Consider the following 20,064-nt stretch of genomic DNA (forward strand, 5'->3'; position numbering starts at 1 on the left):
GGGGTGAAATAAAATCTTTTTTCCCCCCCTTGGTATTTCAACACCTGCCGAATAAAAGCCTCAAATGGCCTTTCTCCTGAAAAAGTTAATCGGGCCGGACACATTTAAGTGGACTCGGCCCAGGTACCATTACCCGGAGCCGAGAGTAATATGATTCTGCCAGCCTGCATGTACAGTTGAAGTTGGAAGTTTACATACACTTAGGTTGGAGTCATTAAAACTCATTTTCAACCACTGTACAAATGTCTTGTTAACTATAGTTTTGGCAAGTCGGTTAGGACATCGACTTTGTGCATGACACAAGTCATTTTTCCAACAATTGTTTACAGACAGATTATTTCACTTATAATTCCAGTGGGTCAGAAGTGTACATACACTAAATTGATTGTGCCTTTAAACAGCTTCCAGAAAATGGTGTCATGGCTTTAGAAGCCTCTGATAGGCTAATTGACGTCATTTGAGTCAATTGGAGGTGTACCTGTGCATGTATTTCAAGGCCTACCTTCAAACTCAGTGCCTCTTTGATTGACATCATGAGAAATCAAAAGATCAGCCCAGACCTAAGATTGTTTTTGTAGACCTCCACAAGTCTGGTTCATCCTTGGGAGCAATTTCCAAACGCCTGAAGGTACCATGTTCATCTGTACAAACAATAGTACGCAAGTGTAAACACCATGGGACCACACAGCAGTTATACTGCTCAGGAAGGAGATGCGTTCTGTCTCCTATAGATGAATGTACTTTGGTGTGAAAAGTGCAAACCAATCAGAGTAGCAGCAAAGGATTGGTGAAGATTCTGGAGGAAACGGGTACAAAAGTATCTATATCCACAGTAAAATGAGTCCTACATCAACATAACCTGAAAGGCTGCTCAGCAAGGAAGAAGCCACTGCTCTAAAACTGCCATAACAAAGCCAGACTATGGTTTGCAACTGCACATGGGGACAAAGATCGTACCTTTTGGAGAAATGTCCTCTGGTCTGATGAAACGGGAAGGCTTGCAAGCCGAAGAAAACCATCCCAACCATGAATCATGGGGGTGGCAGCATCATGTTGTGGGGGTGCTTTGCTGCAGGAGGGCCTGGTGCACTTCAAAATAGATGGCATCATGTGGGAGGAAATTGTGTGGATATATTGAAGCAATATCTCAAGACATTAGTCAGGAAGTTAAAGCTTGGTCACAAATGGGTCTTCCAAATGGACAATGACCCCAAGCATAGTTCCAAAGTTGTGGCAAAATGGCTTATGGACAACAAAGTCAAGGTATTGGAGTGGCCATCACAAAGCCCTGACCACAATCCTATAGAAAATTTGTGGGCAGAGCTGAAAAAGCGTGTGGAGCAAGGAGGCCTACAGACCTGACTGTTACACCAGCTCTATCAGGAGGAATGGGCCAAAATGCACCCAATTTGTGGGAAGTTTGTGTAAGGGTTTGATCCAATATTTTTTTTTTTAAAGGCAAAGCTACACTCAATTAGTATTTGGTATGTAAACTTCTGACCCACTGGGAATGTGATGAAAGAAATAAAAGCTGAAATAATTCTCACTACTATTATTCTGACATTTCACATTCTTAAAATAAAAGTTGTGATCCTAACTGCCCTATAATGGGGAACTTTTACTAGGATTAAATGTCAGGAATTGTGAAAAACTGAGTTTAAATGTATTTGGCTAAGGTGTATGTAAACTTCCGACTTCAACTGTAGGTAGGGGTAAAGTGACAATGCAAAAATAAACAGCGAGGAGCAGTGGTGTACAACAACAACAAAAAAGTCTAGCCATTTGCTTAATTGTTCCGCAGTTTTATGGCTTGGGGGTAGAAGTTGTTAACCCTCTTAAGGATCCACCCTTTTCAATTTTTGCCTAAAATAACATATCCAAATCTAACTGCCTGTAGCTTAGGGATTGAAGCAAGTATATGCATATTCTTGATACTATTTGAAAGGAAACACTGAAGTTTGTGGAAATGTGAAATGAATGTAGGAGAATAACACTTTAGCTCTGGTGAAAGAAAATACCATCTTTGAAATGCAAGAGAAATGCCATAATGTATTATTCCAACCCAGGTGCAATTTAGATTTTGGCCACTAGGTGACAGCAGTGTATGTGCAAAGTTTTAGACTGATCCAAAGACCCATTGCATTTCTGTATCAAGATTGCCCAAATGTGCCTAATTGGTTTATTAATAACTTTAGGTTCATAACTGTGCACTCTCCTCAAACAATAGCATGGTATTCGTTCACTGTAATATAGCTACTGTAAATTGGACAGTGCAGTTAGATTAACAAGAATTTAAGATTTCTGCCAAGATCAGATATGTCTATGTCCTGGGAAATGTTGTTACTTACAACCTCATGCTAAGACGTGGCTCTCCGGTACCGATTGCCATGCGGTAGCAGAAAGAACAGACTATGACTTGGGTGGCTGGAGTTTGACAATTTTATGGGCCTTCTATTATTTATACTAGGCAGTGTCAGTGGTCCTGGATGACAGGAAGCTTGGCCCCAGTGATGTACTGGGCCATACGCACTACCCTCTGTAGCATCTTCCAGTCGGGTGCTGAGCAGTTGCCATACCAGGCGGTGATACAACCGGTCAGGATGCTCTCGATGGTGCAGCTGTGCCCTCTTCACGACTTGTGTTGGTGTGTTTGGACCACGATAGTTTGCTGGTGATGTGGACACCAAGGAACTTGAAGCTCACGACCCACGTCGATGTGAATGGGGGTATGTTCGGTCCTTCTTTTTCCTGTAGTCCACGATCAGCTCCTTTGTCCACACTGCCAGGTCTCTGACCTCCTTGTAGGCTCTCATCCTTGTCGGTGATCAGGCTTACCACCATTGTGTCATCAGCAAAATTAATGATAGTGTTGGAGTCATGCTTGGCCACGCAGTAGTGGGTGAACAGGGAGTACAGGTATAAAGCACCACCCCTGAGGGACCACCGTATTGAGGATCAGTGAGGCGGATGTGTTACCTACCCACACAACCTGGAGACGGCCCATCAGGCAGTCCAGGATCCAGTTGCAGAGGGAGGTGTTTAGTCCTTAGCTTAGTGATGAGCATGAACAGCATTCTCACATAGGTGTTCATTTTGTCCCAGTGGGAAAGGACAGTTTGGAGTGAAAGAGATTGTCATCTGTGGATCTGTAGGGGCAGTATGCGAATTGGAGTGGATCTAGGGTTTCCGGGATGATGGTGTGGATGTGAGCCATGACCAGCCTTTCAAAGCACTTCATGGGATGTGAATTCTACGGGGCGGTAGTCATTTAGGCAGGTTACCTTGGCGTTCTTAGGAACAGGGACAATGGTGGTCTGCTTGAAAATATATTACATACTTGGTCAGGGAGATTGAAAATGTCAGTGAAGACACTTGCCAGTTGGTCCGCGTGTGCTCTGGTGACCTGTCCTGGTAATACGTCTGGCCCCGTGGACTTGTCAATGTTGACCTGTAAAGATCTTACATCAGCTACGGAGAGTGTGGTCACAGTCGTCTGGAACTGCTGGGGTTCTCATGCGCGCTTCAGTGTTGCTTGCCTCAAAACGAGCATAAAATTAATTTAGCCCACCTGGTAGGCTCACGTCACTGTGCAGCTCGTGCATGGCTTGATAAATATGTTGTATTCAAATAATATTTTGAGAGAGCAAAGGACACAGTTCAAAGCCCTTTGAACATTAGTAATACAATCGACATGATAGTACCTCCTAGTGGTAAGTGTATGTAATGAAACTTTGACAACGTTGGATTGTTGTTGCACCTAGTGAGTCACTGTCATCCCAGCATCACACAAGCAGCCACAACGCAGATGGAGCTTCTGAATGTCAATTTGCACTTCCTTCATGACAATATCATTCAGTATGCCGACCGCCTCGCTGCCACTCTGCCCGACAAGCTGTTTTCTATTTTGTCAACTCACGGTAAGACACCATGTCCTACAACCTATAACTTCCTCCTGAAGCACAGCCCCAATGACATTCGCTTATGATAAGAATAATGTAATGTCTCCAACAGTTCAGAGGCCAATGATATAGCACTACACTTGCCCACCAGTACACCAAACATGAAGACATTGCACTTGACCAGTAAGGTTTCTCACACACAAAAACTACTGTTCTGCTTCCTTTTCACATGCAGGTCTCAGATTTTTTCTCTAAATATATATATATTTCTTGCTGAGTTGTCGCCCAGTGCTGGAGGCCAAAACTCTTGCCCAAGGGGTACTCAACTAAAGTAGCAGAGTAGGTACTGCTTCTGAGCATACAATATTAGTGCACTATTATACTTTACCATTTTCTTATCAGTGAAGAAAAGGATAAAAGATTGAGGCCATTGTGATAGTCTCTCCCCTGGGAGAACATTGTCAAGTTTAAACCTCCTTTGTGCTTCAGTATGGAGGACGCAGACTTGGTGGCAGACAGGATACACCACATTCTCACAGGTGACTGGAACACTTACCCTGTAGCCCTGACTTATTACAATACATTTACACAGTTGTATAGTATACATTTATTATACTTAAAGAGACAGAATACCCAGTCTCAACAAAACATTTAAACCCAAGTCAACTTGGCCTCCACAACTGCAGTGTTTGCAGAACTTAAGTTTCAGAGAGCTTACACTGACCTGATTCCTTATATCTGCCGACACAGAAGTGTTGGGGGACCATTTCTGAATCAGGCCAATGGCACTTACACAACAGTCTTGAAGGATCCATACTACACACCACCTAAGCAGGTGTGTGGGGACCTGTTGACAATTCTACTTTTCCTTTTCAGACATGGAGCGCAGTCATCAAAAACTGGACAGTGGAGATTTCTAAGGTTTGTATAAACCTGTAGAAAGATTTAATTGCATCAGACAGTAAGAATTGGTCACAATCAGGAGTCAGAGGTAGTGTTGTTGGTAGTGTGATGTGCTCCTCCAGGAGATTTCACTAACCGTTAAAAGTGCATTTCTCAGACATTGGATTTCATAGGGCAGAGCACCGGGGCCCGTATCTACAAATCATCTCAAAGTAGAAGTGCTCACCTTGGACCTGCCCATAGAAATGGTATTTATGATCTAAAAAGGCTAAACTTAACCTATATCAGCATTCCTACTTTGAGGTTCTTTGTGGATATGGTCCCAGAACTTGGGTATTTTGCTTTTCATACAAACTGCAGTCCTCATGGTGGAAAATAAAGGGAAGGAGCGCAGACTTATTCAACACAGCCAATCTCAAGGATCCATACCACAATTAAGGATAAAAAGCCAAATTGTTAAGACATTAAGATTACACTACTAGATCTACCAACACAAGAATGTTTGTGACAGTTCATGAAGTGGAATTAGTGACTGTTTTTGATTCTGCATGAGGGATAAGAGAAACAGTGACATATGCAACAGGAAGGCAATACATTTCTACTATAAAACACTAAAGTCGTGATCCTCACATTTATACTGTGGAAATAGATAATCACATAGCAACCACTGGATCAAGAAGTGGTCACAAAGGTCTACTGATACAGTAGAAAAGTGTATGTTAAGCTGCATTTACACAGGCAGTTCAATTCTGATATCTTATTCCCCACTAAATTGGTGTTTTCACCCATCAGATCAGCTCTGTGAAACAATCTGGGACTGGTCTTTTGACCAATTAATTAGTAGGAAAAATAATCAGAATTGGGCTGCCTGTGTAAACAGCCTACTTGACGTGAAATGGACACCAGCCCAGGCAGACTGATGAGGTCACTTCCAGCTGATCTTGATAACTGCAACATTGCATGGCAACAGTGACTTTGTACACATGACTGTATAGATGACAGACGATGTATGGGGGTGGGCGTGCACTTACCAGAGGACTACAGTTATTACCTTGACTTATCCACTTATAAAAACATACCAAATACTGTAGTTCAACGTCAGATCCATAGTGGGGTAAGATCAGCTAGCTCGGAAAAGTAAAATGACGCGGAGGCTACGTAGCACAGCTTTCAACCCATTGACTGAGCCAGTTATCCCTCTGCCAGCAAAGTATCTGCCATCGCATCCCAGAGAGGCATCCATCTGTATGGCACGATTTTAACCTTACCCAAGACAGGACAAGTAATCCATTTAACAGTACAAAGCAGTTAACAGTAACCAAAACAGCATTAGGGGGGTTATAAATGATAACAAAAGGATCCACGTGTAATATAAACCAAAAGTTTATTTCTACCAATTTGCCCAAGACACTAGAGGAATGAGTTTCCAGAGAGAAAGGGAAGGCCCTCTACTTACATTAACAGGCTTGCGCTCAGTTGTACTGTATCGTATGTAACACTAGTAAAGCCACTTTTTAAAAAATTACAGAGAAGATGGTGGGGGGGACCTCCTTAAAAGCCAAAAAACTAATGCTGGTTGTCCTCGTCTACTAGCCAAATGCAAGCATTCACTAGACAAGCTTACAATGAAACCTTTGATTCGTTTTTAAATCTCTTATTTCACCTCACCCCACATCTGAAGCCATGCAACTCGCGTCAAACACTCAGCACGGGAAAATGTTTTACTAATCCTAGAAATAACAAAAAAAAAGGTAATTGTTTTATTTCAAAAGCTTCTGAAAGCTCTGCTCCGGTTTGTTGGCAAATCCAGTAGACATGTAAAATACAACCACACAATACATTAGATTCAAAAAAGGTACCAAAAAGTACAGTAAAAATAACACTTCCATCTCTGGAAATGTAAATGGACAAAACCATATAAAATAAAAAATAAAAAGGTGGAAAAGTGACATTTGCTTCCCCAGTTCCTCACTTGATCTGTACATATGGAGCATGAGTCCAAATTTCTGCCAACTCCAAAGGAAAAGCCCATGTTCGCTGTGGTCGGACCATGGGTTTCTTTTTTCTTATTTACTTAAGACCTTAAGAGAGAAACATGGTGCTTACAGTTACTGAGCATAACCAAATGGCATTTTGTATTACACATGGACACCATGATGTTTATGAATGACTGAACAATTGTATACTTCTATTAAAAATGAACACTCGGCGTGGGGAGAACGTCAAAGGGGACATGACACCTAGCTGCCACACCTAGCACCCCATCGGAAAGGCCCTAATGCTTATACTGGGTCAACCACCACCTCAACCCTTATTGATCAAGTAGTGTTTGTAGGGATGCATCTTAAAATGGTTGGCACATGGAATGAGACCATTATTAATGAATTGCAGACCCTCCCCACCCACTTCCCCCCCATTAACAAACGTTTGAATGGGATCAGACTAGATGGGAGAAATTTTGGAGTCAAAGGGCACAAATGGTTACAGCTAGATTGTCATATCACCATAGATGATGCAAAAATGCATACCTGCACTACATGTGATCAGTATGGCTTGTAGCTACTCTGGTGGCCTCCACGTCTTGGAGTTTTCCCATAGCCTGCATTGCCCTGGTCTGGAGGACAAGAAAGAAAGGGACTGAGTGTCTTCTGTACGACAAGGACCAACAAAGTTTCTCACATTTGCGTGTTTGGGTGGTTATCGCTTACTGTAGTCGTAGCCACCCCCATAGCCATAGTATCCAGCGGAGTAGTCGTAGTTGCCATAGCCTCCATATCCGCCGTAGCCTTGCTGTCCACCGTAGCCGTAGCCCTGGTTCCCATAGCCCTGGTTCCAGTAGTTGTTGTATCCGCCACCTTGGTTCCAATTCTGTCCCTGACCTGAGAAGATTACGTTACAGTGATTAGAAGCACATAGAGCAGAGTTATATAAGCAACCACTGATCTTGGGACTGAGGTGAGAGGAGCCTATTTTAGAACCCGGTTCGCCAGGTTAAAGCCACACAAGGTGTTGTGTAGATACTCACCTCCACGGCCCCTGCCTCTTCCACCACCACCTCCACCACCACCACCACGGCCGCCATATTGCTGCTGCTGGTACACCTCTTTGGGCTGTGCTATTTTAATCTCACACTGGAACAGATCAGTAACATGAAGACTTAAGTTTGACATGGGAAAAAACCTTTGCCACACCCACTGCATGGATCTTCGATGTGAGGGTTACATGTTACCCGAAGAAACCACAGAATTTGTTATATACAGAAATCTAAAGCTTAATTTGAAAGGAAGAGGAAATCACAACTCTGCAATCACACATACAAAAAGAGACCGTGCACGCACACACACACACAACCCTGCAATGCATTGACTGCATTACAATTGTTACCTTGCTTCCACTGACGTTATGGAATTTCTTTTCTAGCACTTTTTTGACAGGAGTTTCATCCTTATATGTGATGAACACGAACCCCCTTCTCTTTTCCGTCTTTGGGTCCTGTGGAAGCTCGATTGTCTCGATCTGCAGGTCAACGGAAAATAAAACAATTACTGTTCAAACACCACCTTACCACTATGTCAGTGTTACCCCCAGAGATAGATGTTGATACTGTACCTCGCCAAAGGTTCCAAAGTACTCCTGGATAACTTCCTTGTCTGTGTCTGGGTTGAGGCCACCAACAAAGATTTTCTTTACGGGCTCCTTCTTCATAGCCATGGCCTTCTTGGGGTCGATCTGTCGTCCGTCAAGTCTGTGTTCCTTCTGTTCCAAAACCTAGACAAAAAGGGGGAAAAAAAAGCAGCCAGAGAATGAAGAATAGCAAATAGTTGTAGTACTGCAGGGATGTTGCCAAGTTGTAATATTACACATGGGAACACTGACATTCAATATGCTTTACAGTTCGTAGATAAAAGTAACAAACCCCCAAAATATATTCTCTTACCTTGTCTACACTGACTGCTTCTTTGAATAGAATAAAGCCAAAGCCTCTTGACCGGCCTGTCTGCTGGTCCATCTTTATGGTGCAGTCCGTCACTTCACCGAATTTAGAGAAATAATCTTTAAGATCTTTCTTACTTGTGTCCCAGCTAAGTCCTCCAACAAACATTTTCCTATGCAAAGAAAAAAGGATAACTGACTAAATATGATGGTTGGGTAACAACTGCTCTAAAAAAAAAAAAAAAAAAAGTGTTGGGGAACATCAGTATAGGGTTCCCCAACTGGCAGCCAGTGGGAGGAATCTTGCCATGTGGTTCGTTTTATTTGTCCCCCCAAATTCTGAGAGAAAATGTTCATATCTATTTTTGTTGGGTGGGTGAATTTTCCATTGTTAGACATACGACTAAAAACAAGGAGACCAGCTTCAAGTGATGTAAGACATCTGTTCCCAAATATAATGGTATAGAAATATATAATCAAGGTTTGAAATTATGTTTTAGTCAACACACATATATTGTAATGAAACAGCAGGTCTCGAACCCTCGACCTTCGAGCCCGAGGTCCGGTGCGCTATCAACTGTGCCGCAAAAGCATGCTCGTGCGGCAGAGTCGATTTCCGCGCTTATAAACCCAGGGTCGTTACAATATATTCGTTTGTTTTGACCTTTTTGCAGTCCATAAAATTTGTAATTACGTTCTGGCCCCCTTGCCAACCGCTCCGAAAAACATAAAATGGTCCCCGCGACTGAATCTAGTACTCCACAAATCAGTGGCTATTGTTGTTGTAGATCGGCTGGGCCTATTACTGTATGTCCAAAACCACATCAAACCCCAAATATCTGACCAGAAAGTCCGGTGTGCCCTAAACTGAATAAACAACCTAGCCCTGCAAAAAGATACTCCCTCTCCGGCGATTGAGTTACATTTAATCGCTGCTGGAAGTGGCGCCCCCCCTCGCTCCCCACATGGCGCCAACAAAGCCAGACTGAACAAAGGAGCGATACAATCCATTAACACTCTGCCGAGATCGAAAACATTTCTGTACTCACCCTGCATCCTCCTCGCCTTTGCTGGCGTTGATCTGTCCGCCTTCGCCTTCAGTGGCACCATTTTGCGAATCCTCTCCCTCTACTGCCGCCTCGTCTTCTATGCAGGCTTCGGTCTCTTCCTCGCCTTTATTCAGGGTTTCGGTCTCTTCCGTTTCATCGGCTGTCTTTGCGCCGTTAAAATCATCCTCGCCTTCGTGGCCGTTTTCTGATGTTTCCATAAACTGTTGCTCCGTGTCAGACATTTTGTAATTGTTAGGTTCCCCTTTTCCTGCACAAAATGAAACATTGTTACCAAAGGACCTGTACAGTTATGTAACCCACACGCCGTACATGCTTCGCCATTTATGCTATGCCAGTGAATTACACTCCCCCACCATTTTGGCTGGCAACATTGGTTTTTGTAAATGTACGGGAGACAATGTTGCCGGAATAACAGCGAGACATGGCAATCGACTCATCGAATGAGGGTACAACAAAATATTTTTTTTTGCACGGACTGAATGTAACAACCAAATATCGTCAATGTAACTGTATCGCACGGATAAACCGTTAGCATGAACCACACCACTCCGTTACGTAATGCGAAGGCCATGCGAGCTGTTTTACTACTCAAATATTACAGCCACATTTATGCCTAACACCGAAATAACGAAAATAGTTATTCTTATGGTACTTACACAAATACAAAATGAGATGAATAGATGGAAAATAATCCCCCAAAAGCCTCTTAGTGATCACACAATCAGAAAATACTCTCCAAGATGGATTCTCCCATACAACGCCAACTCGTGGTCGGTTTTATAGTACCCGTTAAACAAAAAAACGACCTTTCATTTAGGGGCCTCTGATTTGATCCCCAAAGCTGTCTATCATGGCCATGGCCAATTATGTACCCCGATTCAGTGTACACGCCCACTACACGTAAGAACTTGCAGTACATTTTATTATTTTAGGTACATTCTTGAAGAAACAAGTCTGCAAACTACAAAACAATACAAAAAAAATTAAGGGAGGGGGGGGGAGCTGTGGCCAAGAGACCAGAGGTGGCAGAACGGAGTGCTCGGGTTGGGGTGTTGGGTTTGAGCATAGCCTGAAAGTAGGGAGGGGCAGTTCCTCTCGCTGCTCCATAGGCAAGTACCATGGTCTTGTAGTGGATGCAAGCTTGGACTGGAAGCCAGTGGAATCAGGGCCAGAATAATGCAGGGGCTTACTGGGGCCGAAGCCCCTTGGCCCATGCCGTGGGGGGCCCAAGAGGCAGCAAAAACAAATAAGTATATATACATTATATCAAATCAAATCGTATTTGTCACATGTGCCGAATACAACAGATGTAGACCTTACAGTGAAATGCTTACTTACAAGCCCATAACCAACAATGTAACTAAGAAAAATAAGTAAGTAAAAAAATATTAAAGAGCAGCTGTAAAATAACAGTAGTGAGGTTATATACTGTACAGGGGGTACCGGCACAGAGTCAATGTGGGGGTGGGGTGGACGGCAGTACAAATAGTCGGGGTAGCCATTTGATTAGCTTTTCAGGAGTCTTATGGCTTGGGGGTAGAAGCTGTGAAGCCTTTTGGATCTAGACTTGAAGCTCCGGTACCACTTGCCGTGCGGTAGCAGAGAGAACATTCTATGACTAGGGTGGCTGGAGTCTGACCATTTTTAGGGCCTTGTCGGGTGTCTGAAGTAAATCCTTTGTGTCCAACTCGTTAAAGAAAAAATCTTCATCCAGTACGAGGTGAGTATAAGCTATTTTCGGTTATAAGAGACAGGTGCCCAAAACAATATGCACAAAATAAGTTACAAATAAAGCAACAACAAAAACAACACAATTACACAATTGGTTAGGAGACCATAAAACGGCAACCATCTCCTCCGGTGCCATTCTGAATATATTATACACTGTTTAATGTAGTGTATATTTGATATATTTTCACTGCAACTGCCAACCACAGGAAGACTCAGGAGTCTGTTCTCGATGAGTATAAACAGTCTGCTGCCGCTCTGCCAATCATCAGATGGGGGGAGAAGAGGTGGTAGGGGGACCACACGGTTAATTGGGGGCCCCTGCCTTGATTGGGTAACTGATTAATAAAAACAAAAACTGCATGATAGATAAATGTGACTGGTCAATTGTGTGAGTCAGGGGCTGGGCCCACACCTGTAGTGTGCCCAAGAGGCAAAAAATACTAATCTAAATGACTTTTTATCCAACCACAGGAGCCCGCCCTCAATGTTCAAAATACACGAGAGAGCATAATTTTGTCATAGAGGATCAATAGTTAATCAAAAAATAACTGTGGATTAAATTTTATCACAAGCACATACAGGCATCTGCCAAAATTAAGGAAACCAACATAAAGTGTCTTTAAAAGGGTGTTGTGCCACGAGCTGCCAGAACAGCTTCAATGCAATTTGACATAGATTCACCAAACCATGCCAGGAAAATACACCCCACATCATTACATATACATTGTATCCCTTGTGGCAATTACCGGTATGTCTACAGGGAAGGCTGCAGTTTGGGAAAGTGTGACAAATATAGGCTACAGCTTGTTGCATTGTGGCTATAGACATATAATCCATAGAAGGGTTTTGTAACCTCTTACCCTGGCAATTTGACTGTTAAACTCATGGGTGCACTAGCAATGGATGCCAGTCCTGACTTGAATGGGAACTGCCATCTATGGATTATATGTCTATGGTTGTTTGTGGCTCTAGGTTTGCCTTTTGCAGATTTTAAAATACAATTGTGGGAAAAACTTACCGTTTGGAAAGTCAATGCCTATTGCTGAAAAGAAAAGAGTAATCTGTCTGTAGAACCATTACAAACACTTTTTATTAACAACTCCCAATTTGTAGCTAACAGCAGCACTCTTTTTCAAAGTACCTCATCTTGAGATAGTCTCATGACAAGCGCATCGACCATCACCGTGAGTAGCCTATGGCTTCATCATTAGGTGAGTCAATTGGCACTGGAAATTTTACTTCATCGCCTACGATATATATGCATTTATATAGTGGGTGTGTCGAGCCCTGAATGCTGATTGGCTGACAGCTGTGGTATATCAGACCGTATACCACAGGTATGACCAACATTTATTTTTACTGCTCTAATTACATTGGTAACCAGTTTATAATAGCAATAAGGTTTGCGGTATATGGCCAATATAGCACGGCTCAGGGCTGTATCCAGGCACTCCTCGTTTCATCATGCGTAAGAACAGCCCTTAGCCGTGGTATTTTGGTCATATACCACACCACCCTGTGCCTTATTGCTTAAATATTGCCTCCTAATATAGTACATTCTGTGTGTCATTTCATTGGCCTGGGCTATTGTTTGTTTGAAATCAAGACCAGATTGATCGCCGTTTATCAAAGTAGCCACTCATTTTGTTAATTTGTGTGGTATTAAAAAATATTCAGCTAATGTCTTCTGTCATGGAAATGACGTAGAATTGCATGCGTTTAAAAAAAAGCTGGGTTTTTTTCGGACCGTGGGAGAAAAAAAAAATAGAACCACAAAAAACACCTCTACTTAACTGTAACCTATGCCACATGGCAAACGTTATGGCTTTATTAGAAATTGAAATTAAATTTACCATGCCTCAAATTGCATCTTGGTGCATGGATTTGTTTACAGGAAATGATGGTGTGACGGGAAGGGGGAAATAGCCTCAGGCTCTATGATTTCTTAATCCGTACCTGAGTGGAGTGTGCAGAGAAACTGGATGACATGGGAGAACTTGGGGAAAGTTGAACACCATGCGGGCTGCAGCATTCTGGAGTTGCAAGGGTTTGATGGCACAAGCCGGGAGCCCAGCCAACAGCAAGTTGCAGTAGTCCAAATGGGAGATGACAAGTGCATGGATTAGGACCTGCACTGCTTCCTGTGTGAGGTAGGGTCGTACACTACAGATGTTGATCTTGAACCTGCAGGTGCGAGTCACTGCTTTAATAGTTTCAGAAGAGGACAGGGTGTTGTCCAGGGTCACGCCAAGGTTCTTTACTGTTGGAGGGGGACAACTTGCAGTGTCAACCATGATGGAGAGGTTTTGGAATGGGCAGTAAGGGCTGGGCGATTTGGCCTAAAAACCATATCTCATTTTTTTTCATCTATGGGCAATTCATGATATATATAAACAAAACATTGTTGCACAATTAGGTCAATACACTGCATTTGAAACAGTTATGAATAATCTAATGAATTCAAGGCTTGTAAAATGATACCTAGGCTAAATATAAGCCTTCCACAACCATAACATGCTGACCACACCGCTCGTGTTGCGAGCACGAGCATTGAAAAATAAATGTACACATACATGTTACTCAATCATTGCACCCACACTGCCTGCGCATGTCTGCGTAGCCAGGCGCTAAAATAGAACTTGGTTCTATTTGTGACACTTTACGCGCTGCAAGTCCTGCCTCTCCCACCTCATTGGTTTTTAGGAGCATGAACCCACGTGGGTGATTGAAAGATGAACTGAGGTCTCTAGTCCAGTTGGTGGTGGTAATGCACCTTCAAATTGGTTGCCAACCGCCATATAAAGTCCAAAGAAGAAGAAGCCTGAAGGAGAGATTAATAGAAACTAACTCAGTTGACCCTTTTATCTGTGGATTAATTGTCGGAGTAGAGGACCTTGTGCATTTCAGGTCAAATAACACCCCAATGATTATATCCCAGGACAAATTAGCTAGCAACAGCAAGCTAGCTAAATTGTCACAAATGTTTCATGCTTTTCAGCCTGTCCCCAAATTAATATAGTTTGTTCAGAGTTTGTTTGATATTTCAACCTGCGTGTCCTGATTTCGTCTGGTGCGGGTGGACAAAATCAACATGCGCCCTATTGCACACGCTCACGAGTGGTCTGATCAGCATGTAAGACCCACTAATCATTTAATTATTTTATCAAAATAGATTAACCTTTTTTTGCGCTAATCATTGATCTGACTTTCAAGTATCTGAAAACGCAATTTTTGTTACAAATTTAACCAGAACATCCACTAATAATGACCAACTTCTTGTAGCAGGCATCATAGAAAATGAACACAGGTCTCAAACAATCTCTCATGCACAAGCCCACATGGTAGTGAGTAGCCAGCTGATCTTTACATTAAAAGTCTAGCCAACTTGGATCCATTTCCTTGCTAACAAGGTAGAACAGTTATGAATAGACCCTCGTGTCCCGTCTCCAACTGTTTAAAAATCTAATTTTATTGGTAAGATACACATAGCAGATGTTAATGTGAGTGTAGCAAAATGCTTGTGCTTCTAGTTCCGACTGTGCAGTAATATCTAACAAGTAATATAACAATTCCACAACCACTACCTAATACACACTAATCTAAAGGGATGGAATAAGAATATGTACATATAAATATATGGATGACCGAGCAGCATAGGCAAGATGCAAGATGGTATAAAATACAGTATATACATATGAGATGAGAAATGCAAGATATGTAAACATTATTAAAGTGACTAGTGATCCATTTATTAAAGTGGCCAATGATTTCGAGTCTGTATGTAGGCAGCTGCCTCTCTGTCAGTGATGGTTGTTTAACACTGTTTGAACAACTGCCTGTTCAATTTGTTTAGATATTGAAACCAACTGGCCTACCTGGACAAGAAAATGGTTATTTCTCAGAATGAGAATGAGTTGCCAATTCCTTACATAAATAAATATTTTTATACTCACTACACATTTATCATACAGACTAGACAACTAGTACGTACTGTTGGTCTGTGGCTAAAATGCTGCTAGCCATTCGGGTCACCACAATGCCGTGCGCGACAGAAACTGAGCATTCATTTTAAACATGTTCATTGATACTCTCGCTTCAGTATGGTCTGCTCTGTTCTACCTTTAGGGAGTTGAGACATAATAAGGGTAGCATTAGAAAGGTTAAGTTATATTAGAGTAAAATAATGTCTCTAAGCGTTTCGGTGTGCAAATGAACGATTTTGTTGGACCAAATCTCAAATGCAAATAGCGAGTTTATGTCAGAGAAGATTGAAGTTCTCTTTTGTCATTGTTGTGAGTGGCAGTGGGAGGTGCTTGGTTTCTGTGTGCAAGTGGGAAGGTGCACAGTGCACACAGCACAGAAGAAGCGAAGGAGACGAGACCAAAATGGGCTAAAACATAAATTCAAATTATTTTGATATATCACCCAACCCTAGCGGGCAGGCCTTGCCGGGAGGAAGAGCGACTCCCTCTTGTCAAGGTTGAGCTTGAGATCTATGTTGCCACCTGGGTGTCAGAAGTGGGTAAGGAGAAAAGTAGTTGTGTCATCTGCATAGCAATGATAGGAGAGACCATGTGAGGATATGATGGAGCCGAGTGACTTGGTATATAGAGAGAAGAGGAGAGGGCTAGAGACGCCCAGCCCTCGGAGGGCGGAGAGGAGGATCTGATGGTTCACATGAAGGCAGCGGATAGATCAAGGAGTATAAGAACATTAGAGTCAACTTTGGAAGTGCGGAGAGCCTCTGTAACAGAGAACAGCAGTCTTGGTTGAATCGTTCTGTGCGAGATAGCGAGAAAATTGGTCAGACAGCACACTCAAATGTTTTGGAAAGAAAATAAAAGGACAGTGGTTTGTAGTTTTTGGCATCAGAGGAGTTGAGGGTTGTTTTCTTGAAGGGGAGCAACTCGGGCCAGTTGAGGGAAATGATGCGTTTGCAGCCTAAATGGATGATGCTTTATGTACGAGCCAGTCCACGGGTGACAAGAATGTGGCCACATTAATCCTAGACGATAGTGCAGATCTAGCGCCACTATCGGCTACCTAAGCTGGGTATTTTCCCCATCTCTGTGCTTATGCTGCTTCCTCCCCAGTTGCACCATCAAATATTTGAGATTTGTTGGGATTATTTCTGGCCAGCCAATCTGCCATCCAAGTCTTCAGAGAAAACACAAATAACTGAATTAGTTGAGTCTGATTTTTTTGTTGTGATTATTTCTGACTAGCCAATCAGCCAGCCAAGTCTTCGGAGAAAAACACAAATAACTGAATTAGTTTATTCAGAAAAAAAACTAAAAGCAAATGTAACATGTACTGTTGAAGGTGCATATTTGTACATCCACATTTCTCATTCCACCCTGTTACTTACGCAGGGGGCGACAGGCGTCTGTTTGCAGAGCTCAATGAATCCCCTGAGCAATGTGGGTCTCACAAACCTGCCCAGGTAGTCTTTGGATGCCTCCCCCACAGGGATGGGCTCGATCACAGCTGAACAATGAGCGAGACACCCGGGTGTATCAGAGAGAAAATCACAGGGGTATAACACACTGACTACAGGAAAAACTCTTCCAACTTCTATGTCAATGTAAGCCTGTTGTACTTTGTGTGAATGGTACTCTTTGCAATATAGGTCAGGTTGAACTTGCATTAAATGGATAGCTTACCTTTGATTAAAAAAGTGCTAAAGAAAGAAACAATGCCTTCAAAGTATTCACACCCATAGACTTTTACCACATTTTGTTGTCTTACAGCCTCTCATTTAAAATGAATTAAATGTAGATGTTGGTCACTGGCCTACACACAAAATACCCCATAATGTCTAAATGGAATTCTGTTTTTCAAAATGTTTACAAATGAATAAAAACAATTAGGAGCTGAAATGTCTTTTGTCAAGTACTCAACCCCTTTGTTATGGCAAGTCTAAATAAGTTCAGGAATAAAACTGTGCTAACAAGTCACAAATTTAATGGACTCACTCTCTGTGCAATACAAATACAAAAAGCAGTTGTTAAATATCCCATTGAGCATGGTGAAGTTATACACTTCTTGGAGGCAGGCCACTCAATTTCGTCTCTGCGTTATATTGGCATCGAACTAGGAGAGGGGGTGACCTTGATAATTTATTGTTAAAATGAGAGGCTGCCTGGATCTTTAATTTAAAGACCCATGCGCCCTTCGGTCTCAACGTAGACTTTGATCTTAAGCCATTTTTGCGATTATTGTGACTTTGCCATTGTAATTGTTTGTAAACTTGTGTAGTCAAATGAATCTATGATCATATGCTATCCATTTGTTTGTACACTGTTCTTTGTATGACATTTTAATATTTGATTATTAACCAATGATAATAGGCCACTCTTGGCCATGATTACAGACACCTGTGTCTTTTGACACTATATAAATAAGTCATTCCGCAGTGTTTGTGATTATACCCTGATGAAGACAGCTTGGCTGTCGAAACGGTATTACATTTTTGCATCTGAGCTGCTAGAGTGTGCGGCTCTCTTTTATTTTGAAGTTATTACACTTTGGATGGTGTGTCAATACACCCGGTCACTACAAAGATAAATATATTTAAAAAATGTTTTTACAAATTTTAGATTTTTTCTTCAACTTTGGTATTACAATTAAATTCATTTGAATCGCACTTTGTCACAAAATGTGGAAAAATTCAAGGGTTGTGAATACTTTCTGAAGACACTAAATATTTAATGTGTGTGTTTAACTTACATTTGGGGAACATGAACTTGATCTCTCACTCGACTGAAAACGAGATGCTGCCATGCATTGCATTCCTTAGGTCAGAGGTGCCATACTTGGCTCGCAGGCTGGGGGAGAGGTGACATTCACATGTAGCCTACAGTAAAAGTGCTCAGTCATACAGTATTGATCGATCATATGCGCAATAACTCATATGCAGTAGGTATGCGGAGGTAATACAATAACTAGGCCTACCGGTATTTGAACTGGATGGACAACATTTTGCTGCATATGGATAAATATTTGCTGTCCTAATAGGTGGACTTCCATTGGGTGAAATCAGTAAAGATTCAGACAGTTGTCAAGGTCTCTAAAGACAAATCCCAAACCACACTTACCACAGAGCCCAGTGAATATCTTCCATTTGGGGTGAGAAGAGGACAAGAGGGCTGGAAACCCAATGCTCTGCCTTACCACTTCTGGGTGTTTCCCTGGACTTGGTGCAGTTGGACAGGGCGATAAATTCAGGGCTCATGAAGGCCTTTTGGCTTGGGAAGAACAGCTTACTGCTCAACATAGTCACTGCACTGCTCCGGACTCAGCTTCACTTTGTCAAAGAGCAATTGCACAGACAAGACACATGATCACATTATGAATAATGACAAGTGTACATGGATGATGTTGAGTTTGCCTGATGTCTGTGGATCAAACCAAAGCGGCGCACACAATCATTCAAATTTGCCCATGTCAATCTATTCCTTTTTGTTCATTACTCTGGCATCGTTTGTTTTTATTGCAGACGACACATTCATTATTTTCAGTCGTAGCCTCTACTTTGGCAACACCCCCTTTGTATTTACACATGACCGCCACTGATGTTAAACTGTTCAGGACCTGGCTAGTGACGATGCTATGGGCAGCATGAATGTTTGTTGTTCAACGGCTGTGTGAATAAACTTTGTACACCAACCTGTAACAGTGAACCCAGAGCTGAGAATTATATATTCAGTGTAGTGTATAGCTTCAGGTTTGTGCAACACCAAGAGTTCTCTCCACGTAAATCCGAGGGGCGTCTGATTTGCCTAGTGGTTAGAGCGTTGGACTAACTAGACAAGTCAGTTAAGAACAAATTCTTATTTTCAATGGCCTAGTAACAGTGGGCGAACTGCCTGTTCAGGGGCAGAACGACATGTGCACCTTGTTCAGGGGCAGAACGACAGATTGTCAGCACAAGGTACACATGTCGTTCTGCCCCTGAACAGGCAGTTCACCCACTGTTCCTAGGCCATCATTGAAAATAAGAATTTTTTCTTAACTGACCTGCCTAGTTAAAGGTAAAATAAACACATTACTTATACATTTGTCAACGGTCGCTCTCGGCCCCAATCTCACCCGGGTCAGATTAATACGGGCACCATCGCAAAATCCGGCGACACGAATATAACGTCAGTTTGCAACATGTTCAAATTGGTAATGGAATAGCTTTTACCACATTACAGGCTGATGAGGAAGACCCATGGTAAAGCTGCCCAAGTTTAAAGTGGCCGCTAGCTACAAACCTTTTCGAAGAGGTTAACCCAGTCCCATCGACGTTCGCACTGTTGCTAGGATACCTATTACAGTAAAATATTTAGACCGCTTGACGGCAAGTGGAGAAACGCAGAAGCTCAGTAACATGTTGACTGTTTGACAATTACAAAACATCTTAAATGTGAAAATATGTCGCACCCTTTTATTACAGAATAACAACCCAATTATGACAAAAGGTCAACAAAGTGTCATTAATTGTGCCACAGTGCAAACGTATTCAAACAAAGACACTCAAAAAG

At 42.3% G+C, this 20,064-nt stretch overlaps 1 protein-coding gene across 2 annotated transcripts; it reads right to left on the reverse strand.

The window, feature by feature from the left end:
- Positions 1-6,169: 6,169 nt before the first annotated feature.
- On the reverse strand, positions 6,170-10,590 carry LOC135526212 (heterogeneous nuclear ribonucleoprotein A/B-like). Of its 2 annotated transcripts, XM_064954378.1 has the most exons (9): positions 10,462-10,589; positions 9,785-10,052; positions 8,740-8,908; positions 8,412-8,570; positions 8,187-8,318; positions 7,828-7,933; positions 7,511-7,681; positions 7,331-7,416; positions 6,170-6,883 (listed from the first exon to the last, which is right to left on the reverse strand). In XM_064954378.1, exons 2-8 carry the CDS (start codon positions 10,024-10,026, stop codon positions 7,346-7,348), a joined length of 1,050 nt encoding a protein of 349 aa, XP_064810450.1. In that variant the 5' UTR covers positions 10,027-10,052; positions 10,462-10,589; the 3' UTR covers positions 6,170-6,883; positions 7,331-7,345. The 2 variants fall into 2 exon arrangements, with proteins under 2 accessions (XP_064810450.1, XP_064810451.1); XM_064954379.1 differs by lacking the exon at positions 7,331-7,416 and having other exon boundaries at positions 10,462-10,590.
- Positions 10,591-20,064: the final 9,474 nt, after the last annotated feature.

This window comes from Oncorhynchus masou, chromosome 32 (assembly GCF_036934945.1).
Source record: "Oncorhynchus masou masou isolate Uvic2021 chromosome 32, UVic_Omas_1.1, whole genome shotgun sequence".
Lineage (NCBI taxonomy): Eukaryota > Metazoa > Chordata > Actinopteri > Salmoniformes > Salmonidae > Oncorhynchus > Oncorhynchus masou.

Coding starts and splice junctions, on each gene's coding strand:
- LOC135526212 (XM_064954378.1), bottom strand. CDS start 10,026: ATGTCTGACACGGAGCAACAGTTTATGGAAACATCAGAAAACGGCCAC. Junction 8,909..9,784: donor AAAGGCGAGGAGGATGCAGG/GTGAGTACAGAA, acceptor TTCTTTGCATAG/GAAAATGTTTGTTGGAGGAC. Junction 8,571..8,739: donor AAGCAGTCAGTGTAGACAAG/GTAAGAGAATAT, acceptor CTTTTTGTCTAG/GTTTTGGAACAGAAGGAACA.